General features: G+C 46.4%; 1 protein-coding gene across 5 annotated transcripts in view; it reads left to right on the top strand.

Moving 5' to 3' along the window:
* Positions 1 to 21,665, top strand: part of NOD2 (nucleotide binding oligomerization domain containing 2) — a 235,854-nt gene that overhangs the window by 178,323 nt on the left and 35,866 nt on the right. For all 5 annotated transcript variants that reach the window (XM_073604985.1, XM_073604984.1, XM_073604982.1 and 2 more), the window contains 2 exons: positions 3,338 to 5,132; positions 14,099 to 14,182. In XM_073604985.1, coding sequence (XP_073461086.1) covers positions 3,338 to 5,132; positions 14,099 to 14,182 — 1,879 coding nt within the window. The remainder of the gene's footprint in view (positions 1 to 3,337; positions 5,133 to 14,098; positions 14,183 to 21,665) is intronic.

Here is a 21,665-nt window from a genome sequence, read left to right as displayed (position 1 = left end):
GGAAAAGTCAGCAGGGCACTGTGCATAGCTCTCTGAAAACATCACAGCACTCTGCAACAGTACTCCTCTGAAAAGCCCTTATGCCTGATGCAAGCAGTGGGCTGGCTCTTGGAGTGAAATTATGCCAATATCAAAATGCCAGGGGTGTCGAACTCAATTTCATTGCAGGCCGCATCAGCAGTATGGTTGGCCTCAAAGGACCGATTGTATCTGAAGTGCTTTACGTACAGGGTGCAGAATTCAGGAGTATGCTACATACAGAGTGCATAGTTCAGGAGTGCGCTACATACAAGGTGCAGAGTTCAGGATTGTACAGATTGTACAAACAAGTGACAATCATCCCAACCTCTAACTGGCCTTTGCAGCAAGGTGCACATGGAAGCATGCTGGGAAATCTTTTGTTTGTTTGCTACGTACAGATTGCATAATTCAGGGGTGCACTAAATACAGAGTGCAGAGTACATGAGTTCATTACGTACAGAGTTCAGGAGTGTGCTATGTACAGAGTGCAGAGTTCAGGAGTGTGCTATGTACAGAGTACAGAGTTCAGGAGTGTGCTACGTACAGAGTGCAGAGTTCAGGAGTGTACTACGTACAGAGTGCAGAGTTCAGGAGTGTGCTTTGTATAGAGCACAGAGTTCAGGAGTGTGCTATGTACAGAGCGCAGAGTTCAGGAGTGTGCTACGTACAGAGTGAAGAGTTCAGGAGTGTGCTACGTACAGAGTGAAGAGTTCAGGAGTGTGCTACATACAGAGTGAAGAGTTCAGAAGCGTGTTATGTACAGAGTGCAGAGTTCAGGTGTGCATTATGTACAGGGTGCAGAGTTCAGGTGTGCATTATGTACAGAGTGCAGAATTCAGGAGTGCACTATCTACAGAGTGCAGTTCGAGCGGTGCCCTATGCACAGGTGCACATGGAAGTGTGCTGGGAAATATTTTGTTTGTTTGCTACGTACAGAGTGCAGAGTTCAGGGCTTGCGCTACATAAGGAGTGCAGAGTTCAGGAGTGCATTACGTACAGAGTTCAGGGGTGCGCTATGTACAGAGTGCAGTTCCAGCAGTGCCCTATGCACAGAGTGCAGAGCTTAGGGGTGTGCCATGCACAGAGTGCAGAGTTCAGGGGTGTGCTATGTTCAAGTGGTTGTAAAGGTTCGCATATTTTTCATTAAAAATAACAAACATGTTATACTTACCTGCTCCGTGCAAGGGTTTTGCACAGAGCGGCCCAGATCCTCCACTTCTGGGGTGCCCTCTTGGCACCCCTGGCATCGGGTGCCCCCAAAAAGAGCCACTTTCCATGCGAGCACCTGACAGCAGGTCTCCCCCCCCCCCGCGCTCTCGTGTCACTGGATTTGATTGACAGCAGCAGGAGCCAGTGGCTCCTGCTTTTATCAATCTATCCAATGAGGACAGAGACAGTGGCTGGAGCCACTGGGCTCGTGTACATTGCTGGAATGCATGGGTTCAGGTAATAAAAAGGGGGGCTCTGGGGGCAGCTATAGCAAAGAAGGTTTTTCATCTTAATGCATTCAATGCTTTAAGGTAAAAAAAACATGAGACCTTACAACCAATTTCAGGAGTATGCTATGTACAGATTGCAGAGTTCAGGAGTGCGCTACGCACAGAGTGCAGAGTTCAGGAGTGCATTGCATACAGAGTGCAGAATTCAGGGGTGCACTATGTTTAGAGTGCAGTTCCAGCAGTGCCCTATGCACAGAATGCAGAGTCCAGGGTTTAGGCGTGTGCTACATATAGAGTGCATTGTTCAGGAGTGCATTATGTACAGAGTGCAGAGTTCGGGGTGGGCTATGCACAGAGTGCAGAGTTCAGGGGTGAGCTATGCACAGAGTGCAGAGTTCAGAGGTGCGCTATGCAAAGATTGCAGAGTCCAGGGGTGTGCTATACACAGAGTGCAGGGTTTAGGGGTGTGCTATGTACAGATTGCAGTGTTCAGAAGTGCGCTACATACAGAGTGCAGAGTTCAGGGGTATGCTCTGTACAGAGTGAACAGTTCCAGTGGAGCCCTATGCACAGAATGCAGAGTCCAGGGTTGTGCTGTGCACAGAGTGCAGGGTTCAGGGGTGCGTTACATACAGAGTGAGTGCAGGGTTCAAGGGTGCGTTATGTACAGAGTGCAGAGTTCAGGGGTGTGCTCTGTACAGAGTGAACAGTTTAAGGGTGCACTAGGCACAGTGTGCATCTCCAACCCCAATTACCCTCCCAAGCTTCCTCGCATTTCTCACTCCTACCTGGTCCAGTTCTAGTACCTCCCTGTGTAGGAGGCTCTGTCTTATCTTGCAGGGAGATAATTCTCTCTCAGATTCTGGAGATCTGTACCCGCCACACCTCGCCGAAAGTGCATGCAGGAATTTGTTAGCTGCTGAAAGCAAAGCTGTGCCTTGTAAACACAGAAGCCTTCTGTGTTTACAAATGACAGCGGGGAGCAGGAGCAGAGGGTGAGCGCAAGAGGTGGCGTAATAGAGTTCCGCCATGTTACAGCTTCAAAACTGGGTGCGAGGTCCACATGACAAGGCCTGGTAGGCTGGATTAGGTCAGCGTGCCTTGTGTTTGACATATGCGCCTTAATAGGTGGATGTCACTTTGGAGTAGTGGACTTCACTAAGCAGCCCATATATGTAATTGAAAGAACTGAAATCCAAAGAATGAAAGGAGCAGGCCAGGAATAGTTAGACTCTGGAGGAAAGCTCTAGATAATACTGGATATACTCCAGCCAGGAACGAAGGCAAGCCCATCTTACTTGCTGTAGCTTCTAATGCACATGACGAGAAGCTCCCAGGGTGTAGTAAAATCAGAAGCAATTTCAGTACAGGAGAGGAGATTGTACAACTGTGCAACTGTGAAAGACTAATGATGGAGGGAGGGGAGTTGCCAGGGAGAACTCCCACAAAGCAGAATTAGAAGTGGACTCTTAAAAGAGAAGTATTTTTTCTTCCAGAATCATACTTACCTAGGTGGATGCAGCATTGGTCCGATGCTGCATCTGTCCCCTGCTGCCTCTGCACGGAGAACCAACCAATCGAACACCTCCGATGACACGTTTTCTCACGGCTCCCCGAGCAGAGAGCTGCTGACCGTCAGTCAGCAGCTCTCTGCTCTGCCCCCCTGCGCTCACTGGAGAGCTGAGCTGTGGAGGGATGGGGATCGGCCGTCTCAGGGTCTCATCGGCTTGCATCTTTTAGCATCATTTAGCATCTTAGAAAAACAATGTGACACTTGAATGTGACTAACTGCTAGTAGCAAGTACAATTAAAAAATAATTAAAAACATATTTTTCCCAGACCTTGTAGTTTATTTTATTTGGTTATTTCTCTTTTAGAGTGTCTGTCATTTCACAAAAAATTGAAGAATATCATATGTGCTCAAACAAGGTTTCTTAGCACCTACGATGGAACAGAAAACATGTGTCTGCAAGATGTCTATACAGAAAGTATTTTGGAACTATCAAGAACTAAACACATGTTAGATCATGGTGATGGATCTCAGAGCAACCTGGACCTTCAAAACATTTTTAGTGACCAGGGAATTATAAATGAAAATGCTGACACCATCATAATACTTGGGGATGCAGGCACTGGCAAAAGTTCATTGCTTCAACACATTCAACATCTCTGGGCACGTGGACAAGCTTTTCAAAATTTCTGCTTCGTCTTCCCCTTTAGTTGTAGAAGGTTGTGTTGTATTACAAAGCCAATTTGTCTCAAAGCTCTTCTTTTTGAACAGTGTTGCTGGCCTGACCGACATCAGGAAGAAATATTTGAATTCATCATGGATCATCCCAGTCAAGTCCTCATAATGTTTGATGGATTTGATGAGTTAAAGTTTTCTTTCACTGAGGATAATAGGCACTGTTCTCCCTTAGAACCTACAAGCATTGAAAGTGTTGTTTTTAATCTTATTGAAGGAAACCTAATGAAGGACTGCATGAAAGTTGTTACAAGCAGGCCTGATGCTGTAACTGTGGCATTACGGAAATACATCAAGAAAGAAATCAACTTGAGGGGATTTTCAGAGGAAGGCATTGAGACATTTATAAAGAAACATCACAACAACCCAGACATATCCAGTGGTATCATTAGTTTGGTAAAAAGCAGTTCATCCCTTACTGGGCTGTGCCATATTCCAGTCTTCTGTTGGATTATTTCAAAGTGTCATAAGGAACTTATTAACTGTGACTACAGAAGTCCACAGACTATGACCGATATGTACATGCTAACTCTAAAACACTTTCTCCTACATGCTTCAACAAATTTAAAGCGAACACAAAATATACTTTCAGAAAGAACTAATTCTGTCAAACGCCTTGGTAAGATAGCACTCAGTGGTCTCCATGAAGGTTTGTATGTATTTTCTCCTCAGGAGATTGTCAAAGCAGAAATAACAAAAGAAGATCTCTCTTTAGGTTTCCTTGTTATCTCCAAAAACTTTTTAGGACAAACTTCTTCGCAGTACTACGAGTTCCTCCATATCACATTTCAGTGCTTCTTTGCTGCTCTGTACATTGTAATGAGTGATGAAATGGACTCCTCTATATTATGCCAACTATATAAGTGGAATAGAAGGAAAACAAATAACTCTATTATGCAAAGACTTCCTATACCATGTCTACAACCTGTTTTTCAAAGACAAACCAAAATGATGTTACAGAACATAGAGATTAGAAATCTTAAAATTACAGCAACATTTGTAGCTGGGCTCTTTTCTGCTGTACTGAACAATTTGATGGTTGACTCATGGCACCCAGAAAAACTGGCCAAGAAATGTAAAACTGTCAAAAAATGTTTGGCTAAGGCAATCCAGAAACACTTTAAGTCAATACCACCAGCATTGCCAGATGAGAAAAAAGCCATGCATGCCATGCCTGAGTTTATCTGGCTTATAAAGTGTCTTTATGAAATGCAGGATATCACTTTGGCTCAGAAAGCTGTACAGGGTTTTGCAGTTGATCATTTGAAAATTACCTACTGTGGCATTGGTCCTGCTGAATGCACAGCATTGGCCTATGTACTAAAGCATTTAAAAAACCCAGTCGGTATACAGTTGGACCACAACTCTGTTGGTGACACTGGAATTGAGCAGTTGATTCCCTGTCTTCATATCTGCCATGCTCTATAGTAAGTCTGTTTGTCTATAAATCTATTTTTAGTTCAATGTGTTTTTTATTTTATTATTCAGTGTTATATCATGTACCATGTATAGTGTACATTTAAGAGCATAATCGCAAATACAGAACACGTAGGCACACAATTCACCCCCACGATCACCCCCCCAATTAACCCCTTCACCACCTGTCACTGTGTCACCCAGTACAGCAATCAGATTTTTTTTTTATCGGTGTACTAGTTTCATTAGTGACACTAATCTGTGTTAGGGTAATTAGTATTAGGCTCAGATAGGTTTAGGGACCCCCCCTAATCCCCCCCAATAAAGGTTTAACCCCTTGATTACCCCCTGTCACCTGTGATCACAGTATAAGTGTCACGGGTGACGCAGTTTAGCTAGATTTTTTTTTTTAGCGTCAGGGCACCCGCTGTATTTTACCCAATAAAGGTTTAACCCCCTGATCACCCGGTTGGTGATCAAAGTTAGGTTTTAGCGTCAGATAGGGTCTGCATCGCCCCAGGCAGCGTCAGATCAGCGTCAGATCAGTGCCAGTACACCCACGCATGCACCATACCCCTCCCTTCGTAGTATAGTGTCTGAATGGATCAATATCTGATCTGATCAGATCTATACTAGTGTCCCTGGCAGTTTAGGATTCCCAAACACGCAGTGTTAGCGGGATCAGCCCAGATACCTGTTAGCACCTGCGTTTAGCCCACTCAAGTGCAGTATCGATCGATCACTGTCACTTACAAAACACAACACACATAACTGCAGCGTTCGCAGAGTCAGGCCTGATCCCTGCGAACGCTAACAGTTTTCTTGGTAGCGTTTGAATCAGTCGCTAACAGTCAGGAGCTTTTTTACCTGTGAGTCTCACTACTGTACCAGTAAATTTTAGCAAAATGACAAATTGCAGGTACAGTAGTGAAGAGGCCTACACGTTTCTGAGCATGACAGATAGTGAAGAGGAAGTCACTTATCTGTCAAATTCAGGCTCAGAATATGAACCTGTAGACGACAGCGGCACCCTGACAGATAGCTCTGACGACGGAGTACCAGGCCTCCATCTTCTTCTGCTGTCGTTGAGGTGCAAGAACTGCAGGTCCCTCGTATGGAGCAGAGAGCCAGTACTAGCACCGCTATTCCTTCTGGTGAACTGGCAAGCACCAGCGGCCTAGTACATCCTGGTCGTACATCCAGCACTGTCCCGCTGCCACCAAGAAGACAAAGACAGGCCCGTCAAGCCCATAGTCCTCTTTCTGCTGCATTCGCCAATCTTAATTGGGAACTCACCACTTCTGCAGCACCCGTACTTCCCCCATTCACTGGCCAACCCGAAATTCAGGTGGAAACAGTCGATTTTACGTCACTTGATTTTTATTCACTGTTTTTCACCTATATACCTCTATAGATCTATTGGGGACCAAAGCAACTTATATGCTGGTCAATTCATCGCCGCTAATCCCCAGCTGACCCTTGCCAGAGATTGGAGACCAATTATGGTCTCCACACTTAAGACCTACCTGGGCCTTTCCCTCCTCATGGGCATACAGTAGGTGACCGTGATATTGTGTCAATCTCGCTGCATTTCTCGGCGAGATTTGACACCTGCGAGCCCCGTCGCAGGAGCCAGCGCCGAGATGGCTCACTCATCAGGAAAGGAAAACTTTGTTTTCCTTTCGCGATGAATGACAGGCAGTGCTGACAGCTGTCTGGTATGAATCCTGTGGGGGAACGCTGCAACAAATTTTAAATGAAAAAAATGGCGTGGGTTCCCCCCCAGGGGCATACCAGGCCCTTAGGTCTGGTATGGATTGTAAGGGGAACCCCCTACGCTGAAAAATCAGCGTGGGGGTCCCCCCAAAATCCATACCAGACCCTTATCCGAGCACGCAGCCCGGCTGGTCAGGAAAGGGGGTGGGGACGAGCAAGCGCCCCCCCCTCCTGATCCGTACCAGGCCGCATGCCCTCAACATGGGGGGGTGGGTACCTTGGGGGAGGGGGGGCGCCCTGCGGGCCCCGCCACCCCAAAGCACCTTGTCCCCATGTTGATGAGGACAAGGGCCTCTTCTCGACAACCCTGGCCGTTGGTTGTCGGGGTCTGCGGGCGGGGGGCTTATTGGAATCCGGGAGCCCCCTTTAATAAGGGGGCCCCCAGATCCCGGCCCCCCACCCTGTGTGAATGAGTATGGGGTACATGGTACCCCATTCACCTAGGGAAAAGTGTCAATAAAAAAAAAACACAGTACACAGGTTTTAAGAGTAATTTATTAGGCAGCTCTGGGGTCTTCTTCCGACTTCGGGGGGTCTCCTTATGACTTCTCCCGGTGTTCGGCCTCTTCTCCTGGGCCCCGCCGTTATCTTCTGCCAGCTCTTTTGCCAGCGAGGGGCCCGGTCTGCTGCCGCTGTCTTGTCGCCGCTGTCTTGTCGCCGCTGTCTCGTCGCTTCTTCTCTTCTTCCGATGTTGACACGATGCTCTATCTGGCTGGAATGCTTTGAGTGAGCTGCGGAGCCATTTATATAGGCGGTGACCCCGCCCCCTTGTGACGTCATGGTCCCAGCATGCGCAGGGACTCTGGCGTCATAAGGGGGCATGACCCCAGAGTCCCTGTGCATGCTGGGACCATGACGTCACAAGGGGGGGGGTTACCGCCTATATAAATGGCTCCGCAGCTCGCACAAAGCATTCCAGCCGGAGAGAGCGTCGTGTTAACATCAGAAGAAGAGAAGAAGCGACGAGACAGTGGCAGCGAGACAGCGGCAGCAAGACAGCGGCGACAAGACAGCGGCGACAAGACAGCGGCAGCAGACCGGGCCCCTCGCTGGCAAAAGAGCTGGAAGAAGATAGCGACGGGGCCCGGGAGAAGAGGCAGAACACCGGGAGAAGAGGCCGAACACCGGGAGAAGTCGGAAGGAGACCCCCCGAAGTCGGAAGAAGACCCCGGAGCTGCCTAATAAATTACTCTTAAAACCTGTGTACTGTGTTTTTTTTTATTGACACTTTTCCCTAGGTGAATGGGTAGGGGTACCATGTACCCCATACTCATTCGCACGTAGTGGGGGGCCGGGATCTGGGAGCCCCCTTATTAAAGGGGGCTCCCGGATTCCGATAAGCCCCCCGCCCACAGACCCCGACAACCAACGGCCAGGGTTGTCGGGAAGAGGCCCTTGTCCTCATCAACATGGGGACAAGGTGCTTTGGGGTGGGGGGGCCCGCAGGGCGCCCCCCTCCCCCAAGGCACCCACCCCCCATGTTGAGGGCATGCGGCCTGGTACGGCTCAGGAGGGGGGGCGCTCGTCCCTACCCCCTTTCCTGACCGGCCGGGCTGCGTGCTCGGATAAGGGTCTGGTATGGATTTTGGGGGGACTCCCATGCCGATTTTTCAGCGTAGGGGGTTCCCCTTACAATCCATACCAGACCTAAGGCCCTGGTATGCCCCTGGGGGGAACCCACGCCGGTTTTTTCATTTAAAATTTGCCGCGGCGTTCTCCTACAGGATTCATACCAGACAGCTGTCAGCACTGCCTGTCATTCATCGCGAAAGGAAAACAAAGTTTTCCTTTCGCGATGAGTGAGCCAGCGCGACATGCACAGTACCCTGTCGCCGAGAACCGGCGCGATGGTATCACGCTGGAAACACAATCTCGCGGTCAGGTACTGTAACTAAAAAGAGTGAGTTGCGGTCATATTGGTCCACTGACCCAATTCACCATATGCCCGTGTTCTCTGCCTCCATGACCAGGACACGATACAAGCAGATCTTGCGGTTCATGCATTTCAACAACAATGAACTCAGTCGTCCTCGGGGTGACCCTGAATTTGATCGACTCTACAAAATTCAGCCCCTCGTAAACCACTTCAAGCAACGTTTTGCAGCCTTGTTTACCCCCCCATGTTGTCTGCGTTGAGTCCCTGATTAAGTTTTCTGTCCGCTTGTCATTCAAACAGTATCTTCCCAGCAAGCATGCCAGATACGGGGTCAAGTTGTATAAGCTCTGTGACAGGGCCACAGGCTATACATGTAGTTTTATGGTTTGCGAGGTAAGAGATAGTTCCGTAGAGCCAGAGAACTGCCCTGACTACATAGGGAGCGCTGGTAAGATTGTGTGGGACTTGGTGTCACTCTTATTCGGAAAGGGGTACCACTTGTAAGTGTACAATTATTACACAAGCGTGCCACTTTTTAGTCACTTGTTTGATCATCAAATTGGCGCATGTGGCACCATGCGATCTAATCACCGGGGCTTACCACAGCGGCTTGTAGATTCCCATCTTAGGCTGGGGATGAGCCTGCCTGAGATGTAATAATTTGCTTGCTGTGAAGTGGAGAGATAACAAAAATGTCTTTGTTCTTTCATCCCTTCACGCAGACACGACTGTCCAAATTGCTGCGGCGACTTGTGGAGAAACCCCTCTGTGTCCACGAATATAACCTCAATATGGGAGGGGTGGACCTCAATGACCAGTTGTTGGCGCCTTACCTAATTGCCCATAAGGCCAGACGCTGGTATAAAAAAGTGTCTGTATACTTATTTCAATTGGCTTTGCTGAATGCTCATGTGCTATACAGAGCTTCAGGACGAACTGGATCCTTCCTTAAATTCCAGGAAGAGATCATCAGAGCCCTCCTGTTTCCAGGTGGTGCTCTGGACAAACTTCCCAACGCAAATGCAGTAATCCGGCTGCATGAGAGGCATTTTCCGCATGTCCTCTCTGGTGCCCCTACCCAAAGAATACCCCAAAGAAGATGTTGTGTCTGTAGAAAGCACGGATTTTATTGTCCCTCCTGTCCTGACCAACCTGGTCTTTGCATTGGTGACTGTTTCGAACGCTATCACACACTAGTTGAGTATTAGCGTAGGGTACAGCACCACACAGTCATAGACACACACACACACAAAAACACACACACACAAAAAAAAGCCAAAAATAGTTGTGGTTGTATTTTTCTTCTCTCTCTCTCTCTCTATTGTTCTCTCTCTTATGTTCGCTCTCTACTTTCCACTCTACTGTTCGCTCACTATTGTTCTATATCTGTTGTTCTCTCTTCGTTTTATTTTTACTATGTTTTATTGTATTTACTTTGCTGGTATGGTATGTTATACTGTAATGTTTGTTTTATTGTTAACCATCATTTGCTTAGCAGGTACGCCATTCAGCTGCAGCGCAGATTTATTTATCTTGACAGCAACAGCGTTTGCTCCCACGATAGATAAAGCCGTGACTCCAGCGCTGTAGGAGGTGAATTCACCACCACAGTTAAAAACAAAATGGTGCATGTATGCCCATCATTAGAAGTGGGTGGATGAAGGGAGGTATTCTAATGGTGGGAATACCCACTGATCAATCTCTTTTTTTTGTTCAGCCCACAGGCTCTCATGTCGGCTTTCATGTAAAAGCAATCCTAGCAGCTAATTAGCCTCTAGACTGCGTTTACAAACAGTAGGAGGGAATGTCCCATGGTCCATGGTTTTCTCTGGCTCTCCTGTCCCAACAGGGAACCTGAGAATGCAGCCGGTGGTTCCGCCAGCTGACCATAGAGCTGATCAGAGACCATAATGGCTCCAATCATCTCTATGGCCTAAGAAACCGGAAGCTACAAGCATTTCATGACTTAGATTTCACAGTATGTAAACAGCGCCATTGGGAAACCATTTTATCACACCGATCTTGGTGTGGTCACATGGTTTGAGGGCAGAGGAGAGATCTAGGGTCCAATAGACCCCAATTTTTGCAAAAAAGAGTACCTGTCACTACCTATTGCTATCATAGTAGATATTTACATTCCCTGAGATAACAATAAAAATGCTAAAAAAAAATGAAAGGAACAGTTTAAAAATAAGATAAAAAAGCAAAAAAAATAATTAAAAAAAAAAAAAACACCCCTGTCCCCCCTGCTCTCGCGCAAAGGCAAATGCAAAGCTTCGGTCTGGCGTTAAATGTAAACAGCAATTGCACCATGCATGTGGGGTATCACTGCAAAGGTCAGATTGAGGGCAGTCATTTTAGCAGTAGACCTCCTCTGTAAATCTAAAGTGGTAACCTGTAAAGGCTTTTAAAAATGTATGTAGTTTGTTGCTGCTGCGCGTTTGTGCGCAATTTTAAAGCATGTCGTGTTTGGTATCCATGTACTCTGCCTAAGATCATCTTTTTTATTTCATCAAACGTGTGGGCAATATAATGTGTTTTAGTGCATTCAAATTTAAAAAGTGGGTTTTTTCCCCAAAAAAAAAAAAATTCTGCGCAAATACTGTGTGAAAAAAAAAAATGAAACACCCACCATTTTAATCTGTAGGGCCTTTGCTTTAAAAAATATATAATGTTTGGGGGTTCAAAGTAATTTTCTTGCGAAAAAAAATATTTTTTCATGTAAACAAAAAGTGTCAGAAAGGGCTTTGTCTTCAAGTGGTTAGAAGAGTGGGTGATGTGTGACATAAGCTTCTAAATGTTGTACATAAAATGCCTGGACAATTCAAACCCCCCCCCCCAAATGACCCCATTTTCCCCATTTTGGAAAGTAGACACCCCAAGCTATTTGCTGAGAGGCATGTCGAGTCCATGGAATATTTTATATTTTGACACAAGTTGGGGGAAAAAGACAAATTTTTTTTTTTTGCACAAAGTTGTCACTAAATAATATATTACTCAAACATGCTATGGGCATATGTGAAATTACACGAAAAATGGAAAAGTGTAGCGCTAATATGAAAAAGTGAAATATCAACATCACATGTACAATGAGGACAAATGCATCATCAAAATGAAAAAACAGAATCAAAAAAATTTGAATGGAGTGTTATGAGTCCCATACTTCATACGTGGATCGTGACAGTGTGCACGTAAAATCTTGAAGTGATAAAAAGCACCACCACCAACAATAGGGAGGCTTACCGGAACGTTTGAACCCAAAGGAACGTACATTCAATGGGTCAAACAAGCTTGTGTTGTAAAACAGCCAATGTAATTCTATGGGAGTTGCAAGGAGGACCTGCAATGATCCATAAACCGGTGTGTCCCTCAGGAGTGATGTCCCAATTGCATAACGGTTGGGTTTAAATGGAAAGGAACAGAAAAGGCCACATAGTGTAATTCCATAAAAAATATAACAAATGTATTAAAAAGAAATAAACTCACATGTTGAATGGATAAAACAGCGCTGTATGAGTAAAAAATGGCGGCAGTGGGGTCCTAACCAACGCGTTTCTTATCCTTGGACATCATCTGGGGGGCCCCAGATATAAAATATTTTTGTCGACTAAATGAATACTATTTTAGTTGACTAAAATAAGACTAAAACTAAAAAAACTGAGATGACTAAAATACGACTAAAACTAAAATGCCATTTTAGTCAGAAGACTATAACTAAAACTAAATTGAAAGTTGACATCAAAATTAACACTGTACTACCACATAAGAATATGTAGGGGGCATCTACTAAGCTGCTAAAAGAAAAAAAATAGAAAAGAAAAAAGGCTTTTCTTATTTTTTTTTCTTGATATATGTCATGTTGGTAATATATTCCGGTAATATGTGCAATGACATTACAGTCAATAGAGTTTACAGTTTTTTTTATATACTTTCAAGTTGTACTTCTGCTTGTTAAAATACAATATTTTTGTTTATGAAACTAGGTTTTATGTATAAAGATGTTATATATTGCAATTGCTAAATCTATCTCTGTAGTGCATGTTCAAACCTTTTTTTTTTTTTCTCTTTTTTTTTTTTAACTCTTTTATTTTTATGCTTTTTCATAAATACAGGTACATACAAATACATCGCCTCTCAAAAGGCTCTTGTAATTCGTGATCAATTTTATCAACCATAAATATCTCACCTAATCCCCTTACCAAGTTGGGTAGCTATCCATGCATAATTATACGCCCTTCTATTTTGCACATTCTACTGTGAAAGAAGGGACCGGAAGGGGGTACAGTGTTCCACGTGCGGTCAAAAATAAAAAATAATAATTCTATGTGGTCCCCTTAGCCCCATTCCGTACCCTCTATTGGTGCCTATTAACCTTTATACCCAACCCACACACCCCCCCCCTCCCACAGGTGCATTTTGAACATTCCACTCCGTGCACATTATTCCTTTTAGTGTTAGTTTAAGTACAATGTGTAGGTTTTAATTCTCTCTACTCTCCCACTTATCCCCCTCCCTCATCCTCTCTACACCCCTCTCTTCTCAACCCTCTCCCCCTTCTCTTTGAGTATAGTCTCTATTCCCATTATGGTGGGCATCCTATTTTATTTAGCCAAGGCTTCCACATTTTTAAGATTTTCTCCAAATTCTTCCGTCTTGTAAATACCACTTTTTCTCTCCAGACATTAGCATCCATCACTTTAACTCATTCTTCAAGTGTAGGGGGCCTTGCAGATTGCCAATGTGCAATTATCTTTCGAGCTTGGAATAAACATCTTATTACTGTTGTTTTAATGGTTGCAGATATACTATATTGTTCAAACCTTAATACCATAAATAATATGTTATTCGATTTTTACGCCAGGAGTATAGAATGAGCTTGGCAATTCTAAAGAAATGCTTAAATAATGCATTACAATTTAACTAAACCCATTCGATGTTAGTGAACTTAAAATACGACTAAAACTAAAACAATTCAGATGACTAAAATACAACTAAAACTAAAGTGGCATTCTAGTCAAAAGACTAAGACTAAAACTAAACAGAAATTTGCTGCCAAAATGAACACTGGATACAGTACAGTTACAATATAATTCAATAAAACAGGGTTAGGGGGGCTTTGTTTATGAAAGCTTACAATTAAATTACCACAGTGCTTGGCATAAAGCACAGTGATTTATTATAAGAAAACTGTGATGGGGATAGGGAAGGGGCGTTAGATCTCTCTATCTAATTTAAAGTGACTTATTTATAGCTAGTGGATGTTTGAGCCTTGAAATGTTGTCTTGTGAAATAAGTTAACTAACAGTAAATACTTTTTGTTTTTAGCTTGAGAGACAATAATATCACTGACAAGGGACTCTGCAGCCTTTTAGAGCATGCATTAGCATGGCCAAATTTCCAGAAGCTTGCGTAAGTACATATCACAACATTAAAAATAGGTGCCATTATGAACAGTATGTACAATATACATTGAAATTCTTTTTAGGCACACTGTTTGTATTTGGTCAATAATCAAATAACTGGAGAATAACTCTGTAGACCAAACTGATTATTATAGTGGAGCTCCACCCAAAAGGGGAAGTTCTGCTTTAAGGCCTCCTCCCTCGCTCCTGTTTGTGAAATGGAGCTTTTGGGGGGGAGGGGGACGGGTACCTGAATTTGATAGGTACCCGCTCCCACATCTGCTTCAATCACCTAGGCGGTTGGAAGTGGAGGTTCTCCCCCCCCCCCAAGTCTTCTGGGACGCATGACAGGTCCTAGAAGACTGCAGGACCATTCACAGTGGGCACCCGGCTGTGAAACCACTAGCTGTCACAGCTGGAGCGCCCATAGTAAAGATGCCACACACAGGGAGAAAACGGCGCGGGTGAGCGCACTGCTGGATCCTGGGACAGGAGTGGCTGTTTATTAAAATTCAGCAGCTACAGTTTTTGTAGCTGCTGACTTTTAATTTTCACTTAAGTAATTGGAGCTCCTCTTTAAATGTGTAGGGAAAATGCCCATGTACAAGCAATTCGAGTAGTGAATATTTGTACCTTTAACAGCTTTGGCATTACATATGTTGGGGATCTGGTGCATGGGCTGAAAATTTAGGTTTATTTTTTTTCTGTAATAAACTTTCCTGTCGCATCATGGCATCATACACGTTGGGTTGTGACTCCGCCTCCACAACCTGATAGGACCACATAGCTATAAATTAGAGAGTAGACACCTGCCCCAGTATTCTCTTATTTTTCCTCACCTGTCAGGACGCACGGATCAGCACCCCCTTACCGCTTCGCCCCAGCCAGGTTCTAGCCTCTCCTGGGTGGAAGTCCTTCTTGTACAGCCTCTAAACGAGCTAAATGGAAGGAGCCCCACTCTGGTGGTCTCAGGGGCACTCATCTCAACTTAAAACTGTTTGCCAGAAGACAAGCCTTAAACAGGCTTCAAGTGCAACAGCCCGCAAAAGCCTTAAACAGGCTTGCTGAAGGATTGGCCAGGGAACCATCTGTATGGCCTCAAGAAAGTAAGCCTTAAACAGGCTTCATTGTGTGCAGCGGTCTCCATTCCCCCCCTCTCCCCTCCCCCCCTCTCTGACATACCGTGGGTGTTCTGCAGGGCTCTGTGGTCCATGCAGTGCTGTGGGGGACCGCCGAGCGTTCTCGGCGTCCTCGCGCATGCGCAGTACGGCTCTTTGGGCGCTTCTAAGCTATTTGCCAGCCTCCAAGATGGCGCCGGGCGCCTCGCGGCGCTACTGCGCATGCGCGGGCGTCCGACGCCAATGGCGGCAGATTTAAAAGCCACAGCATTGCTGTGGAGGCTGCTGATGGTTGCTGCACGCTACAGACGCCTGCTCTGCGATCCATAGCAAAGGAAAACGCTCTACAAAGGTGGGTTCTCCCCCCCCCCCTCCTGTCCAGGCTGGGTCAGTTTCTACATTGCTGCTTGTTTTTTCCTTGCAGGTTTCCAACCTACTCACCATGGAGACCGCTGCCCCAGCAGATCACCGCCAGCCTATTAGGTAAGGGGGGGAAGAAGTGGGTAAGTAGCGAAGATTGAAAAAGAGAGCACTTCAAACGCTACCTAAATTGGTCAGCCCTACCAGGTCCTCAGGAACATCTGCGTCAAGACATAGAGAGTCCTCACGCAGGAGAAGTCGCTCCAGACATAGACGGAGCCGCTCCTACCATAGGAGAAGTCGCTCAAGAGGAAGCCGCAGAAGAAGCCGCTCCAGATCACGTTCTCGGCATGGTCGATCCCGCCACAGAAGGTCGTCCTCACGTAGGCACCGCTCCCCTGCACGCCATTCCCGTCCCGCCGGGAACGCATGCTGGATCTGTGGTACAGCGGCTCTTCTGGATAAGCTGGTTTGTCAGAGATGCCTAGAAGAGGCCACAAGAGAGAGAGCCTCAGAAGTCGGGGACTCAGCCCCTCAGGCCTCAATACCAGATGTGGATCTCTCCACCATTACCTCTCCAGCCCGGGCCAGCACATCAAAGGAGCAAGACTCCCTATCTGATAATGAAGGCCTGGAGGTGTCGGCCGGATTCGACTTTGGCCTTATAGAACCGTTTGTTAAATCGGTCAAGGAGGCAATAGGATGGGAGGAACCCCAGGAAGTCCAGCCAAAGCAGAGAAAATATTTTCCTCAGCTTAAAAAGGAACCAGAAACCTTTCCGTTCATCGATGAGCTGGAAGATTTAATCAAAGAAGAGTGGCAGAGACCAGAGAAGAAATCTAGTCTGAACAACAGACTCCAGAAGCTGTACCCACTCAAGGAGCCTAAAGTGAACCCTCTGGTATCCCCTCCGGTAGTGGACGCATCTTTAATGCGCCTCGCCAGGCATGTTACCCTCCCGCTAGAAGATGCGGTTACGTTTAGAGACGTTATTGACCGAAAGATCGACACGGATCTCAAGCGGGCTTACCTTTCGGCCGGAGGTGCATGCAGGCCTGCGATAGCACTCGCGGCAGTAGGAAGGGCCATCTCGAGTTGGTCGTCAAACACGGAAAAGCTGGTATTAGAGGGGGCAGACCAAGAGAGAATTGTGAAGGCATTACAAGAGTTAAGCTTGGCTGGTGATTTCGTGGCTGAGGCCTCAGTTGACACTATCAGGTCTGCCTCAAAGTCTATGTTGGCCTCAGTGATGGCCAGAAGAGCATCCAAGTCTAATTGGTGCCGTATTCCGTTTGACGGTGAGCACCTTTTCGGAACAAAGTTGGATACGGCCATCTCCAAGGTAACTGGTGGAAAATCCGGGCTCATTCCCTCAGATAGGAGGCCCAAACAGAGACCCCCTCCTTTTAAGCGGAATCTCCCAGAAAGGTATAGAGACGCGAAAGCGTACAGACCAGGGAAGGAGTACCGAAGGAACTGGAAGAACCCTCAAACTTCTTTTATGAAATTCCAAAAGCCTAAGACTTCCGCTCCCAGTGACCAGAAGCCTTTTTGAAGGTGCGCCCGTCCGGCCAGCAGCAGTAGGAGCAAGGCTTTCCAGTTTCAGGCTGGTCTGGACGGAAACCATACACGATACCTGGACCCTGGCCACCGTCAGTTTCGGCCACAGATGGGCCTTCAAAAATCGACCCCCAAGAGATCATTTCTGCCCAACCCGTATTCCTCCTCCCGGGGAGAAAAGGTTATCCCTTCTAACTTATGTCCTAGAGCTGCTTCAAAAACGAGCGCTAGCAGAGGTTCCGCCAACACAACGAGGCAGAGGTTTCTATTCCCCACTATTCCTCGTCAAAAAGAAGTCAGGGGACTTTCGGCCGGTTCTAGACCTGAAGAAACTCAACAGATCCATCAAAGTGGAGTCGTTCAGGATGGAAAGCCTGCAGTCTATCCTCCAGGCCATAAACTTGGGAGACTGGATGCTCTCCGTAGATCTCCAGGATGCCTACCTACACATACCAATTCACGTGGCATTCCAAAAGTTCCTGCGGTTCTCGGTGGGCCAGGAACATTTTCAATTTCGAAGCCTCCCTTTCGGGATCTCTACGGCACCCAGAACATTTACAAAGGTTCTGCTTCCAGTAATAGCCTCTTTGAGGGAGAAAGGTCTAAGGGTCCATCATTACCTGGACGACATTCTTCTCCTCTCAAACAGCCAGGAATCACTCGTGCAACATCGCAAGATCTTAGTTTCCACCCTAACAAGTCTGGGCTGGATAATCAACTAGCAGAAGAGCAACATCCAGCCTACCCAGAGGATGGTCTTCCTGGGAGCCGAGCTAGACACCCGGGCCAACACGGTAGAACTGCCAAGGGAGAAGTTGTCCCTACTAATTCAGAAAGTGAAAGATGTGGTTCCAGTATCATACTTACCGGCCAGAGCATACCTCAGCCTGCTGGGGTCCTTATCAGCAACCATTCCAATGGAATACCAGACCTCTGCAAGCCTCCTTCCTGTGCCAGTGGGACGGATGGTCCATGTCCCAATCGATTCGCATCTCAGAAGAAGCCAGATTATCTCTACGGTGGTGGACTCACCCCGGCAACCTCAGCAGATGCAAACAGATAGTCATTCTCCATCAGGAGGTAGTAACTTCGGACGCCAGTCTGGAAGGATGGGGGCACACTACCTACATTATGCAGCTCAGGGCCGCTGGCACTTCAAAACCAGGGATGTTGTGTCAAACGTCCTAGAGATGAAAGCAGCCTTCCAAGCCCTCTTGGCATTCAGCTCTCTTCTGAGAGGGAAACAGGTCCTCATCCAAATGGACAACCGAGTGGCTGTGGCCTACATCAACAGGCAGGGGGGTACCAAGAGCATCTCCATGATGCGGGAAGTTGGTCCGGTGATGCGATGGGCTCAACTGAACCTGCAGGACCTGAAGGCGGCCTATATTCCGGGAATTCAGAACAAACTGGCGGACTCTCTCAGCAGGACATTCGTTTCCAACAACGAGTGGTGTCTAAGCCCGCAGGCCTTCGCCCTCATATGCCAGACATGGGGTCATCCAGACATAGACCTCGCAGCAACACCAGAGAACAGGAAATGTCAAAGGTTTCTGTCGAGGAACCCCTTCCCCTCAGCGGAGGGAACGGATTGTCTCCAGCATACCTGGAACTTTCGCCTAGGTTACATTTTTCCACCAACCCCACTGATAGCCAAGTTCCTTCTGAGGCTCAAACACTCAGCAGCTCTAGTCCTGGCCATGATTCCCTTCTGGCCACGGAGGCCTTGGTTCACCACCCTCCTGCAACTGAGCACAGCGGATCCAATTCCTCTTCCGGTGACAACGGATCTACTAACCCAGGGCCAGCTACTACATCCGAATCCAGAGAGATTGCACCTAGCGGCCTGGAGACTGAAAGGTCTAGGTTCCTAGATCAAGGCTGTTCGCATAGGGTAGTCGAAACCCTGCTTTTAGCCAGGAAATCTTCCACGAATAACACCTACGAGAGAGTCTGGGGGAAGTTCTCTTCCTTTGCTCAGGAACAAGGTTGGGACCCATCTTCCCCATCAGCAATACAAGTGCTTGAGTTTCTACAGTCAGGCCTAGACAAAGGCCTTAGATCTAGCACCCTGAAAGTCCAAGTCTCTGCCATCTCTGCTCTGACAGGGGTTAGATGGGCACTTAACCCTCTTGTAGTTCAATTCCAGAAAGCATGCCTGAAGATAAGGCCTCCCAGGAAGCCTTCATTCCCAACATGGGACCTATCAACTGTCCTAGAAATTCTATCCGGTGAACCATTTTTCCCTCTTGAAGATACCTCCCTTTGGGACCTGACTCTAAAAGTATCATTCCTAATTGCCATCACTTCAGCGAAAAGGGTCTCGGAAATGCAAGCTTTACTGATCAAGGAACCATACCTGATGGTTTACCCAGACAGGCTAACCCTGAAACCTTCAGACAAATTTATCCCAAAGGTTTCCTCTGCATTCCACTTTAACCAGGAGATTGACCTCCCGGCTTTGAGCACAGATCAGGGCGTTCCTCATCCCCTGGATGTTAGGGGCAACATTCTGCATTACCTCTCAGTGACCAAGTCTTTCAGGAGATGCGAGAACCTTTTAGTCATCCCACATGGGTTCAGGAAGGGCCAGGCAGCTTCTGCCCGTACCATCGCCTCATGGCTCGTGAAAGCTATCAAAAAGACCTACTCCTTAAGCACCTTGCAAATCCCGGAAGACCTTAGAGCGCATTCCACCAGGGCAATGGCTACTTCATGGGCAGCTTACTGTAAAGTTTCAGCGGAAACCATTTGTAGAGCGGCCACTTGGTCTTCAAGAAACACTTTCATTTCCCATTATAAAATAGACGCTGCACGCTTAGCAGCAGTTGAATTTGGGAGGGCCGTCATACAGGCCAATTCTTCTGTTCCTTGTCAATAAATTTGATTTTTTTGCACTCCCACCCAGTTTGGCGAGTTACTCCCCAACGTGTATGCTGCCATGATGCGACAGGAAAACGGAAAATTGTATACTCACCTTTCCGTAATTTTCCTTTCCTGTCGCATCTTCATGGCAGCATACAATCACCCACCCTCTGAGGTGACATGTGTATATAGTTACAGAGAATACTGGGGCAGGTGTCTACTCTCTAATTTATAGCTATGTGGTCCTATCAGGTTGTGGAGGCGGAGTCACAACCCAACGTGTATGCTGCCATGAAGATGCGACAGGAAAGGAAAATTACGGAAAGGTGAGTATACAATTTTCCGTTATTCACTCCACTAATTTGTGTGAATACCGAATACAAGTGTTTATTAAATGTCCAGGCAATTCAATCAAAGAAGTGAAATATCCGACTTCACATACATAAACAGATAATATTGTGTGCTTTTCCACAAAAAAACCTTATTATTGTATACATTGCAAAATAAAGTCCTTCATATACAGTAAATGACTTTAATTGTGTGTCCTCCCAGCTTATGAATAAAGTGTTTTCCTTAGTCTTTTGTGTGCATCAATACCAAAAGGTGAGTCCCACCACCTTTAACAATGTGCGCTCACCTTAAAAGAGAAGTATGGTTTGCTTTTTTTTGCACTGAGACTTCCATCAATCAAGGCAGCTGGCGGATTCAGGACTTGATCGGGATGACACGCTGCCTCGACTGATAGCAGTGATGTCAGCGGAGAGCGGATTTCAGACCACTCTCCGCTGAAGACCGGCAGAGCCATCTTTAAGGCAGGGCAAAAGGGGCAGCTGCCCTGGGCCCTGTCATTGTTGTGGGGCCCAAAGCAGCTGCCTCATACTTGCCAACTATCCTGGTTTAAATTCCCTTGTCCCTTGAAGTTTTAGTCCTGTGCTGTGTCCCGATATCTCAGTGTGAAGTGCTGCTACTAATGCCGCTCAGCTCTGCCCTATTGTTGTGTACAGATGACTCACCTGCAGACCCTGTGTTTACATGGAAATAACCGGCATTCATATGTAAATAGCGGCGGCATTGCTAAGTAAATAGCTGCGGCCGGCGGTATTAATATGTAAATAAAGGCAGCATTGCTATGTATATCATGCCTCCCCTGCAGTGAGGAGATGATGTGCTGTAACCTTTAGTAACCAGTCAGTAAGCAGTAATGATATGCTGTAACTGCTGGCAACCAATCGCAATTGCTGCCTGATCTGATAAACTGATTTTAAGTCTAAAATCTTGGGGGGGGGGCGAAGAAAATTTTTGCCCAGGGTCCAATCAATATTAAAGACGGCCCTGAAGACTGGTCACAGGAGTGCAAAACGAATTGCACTTCTGTGACCCTTAGGAGAAGCCCAGCCTAAAAAGCGCAGGCTGGACTTCTCCTTTAAAGAACATGTAAATCCTCACCTTGTAAAACAACCCGCTCAGTTTAAAATAGAAATGAAAGGCAAATCATTTGTGTATACAATGAATAAAACATTATAAATACCTTCCCCCCCTTTTTTATAAGTGACCTCTGTTCTCTGCTGCTCTAATGAGCTCAGAGAG

Source organism: Aquarana catesbeiana, linkage group LG11 (genome assembly GCF_042186555.1).
Source record: "Aquarana catesbeiana isolate 2022-GZ linkage group LG11, ASM4218655v1, whole genome shotgun sequence".
NCBI lineage: Eukaryota > Metazoa > Chordata > Amphibia > Anura > Ranidae > Aquarana > Aquarana catesbeiana.
Note: the sequence above shows the minus strand (reverse complement) of the source record. Positions and strands in the feature narration are given on the sequence as shown.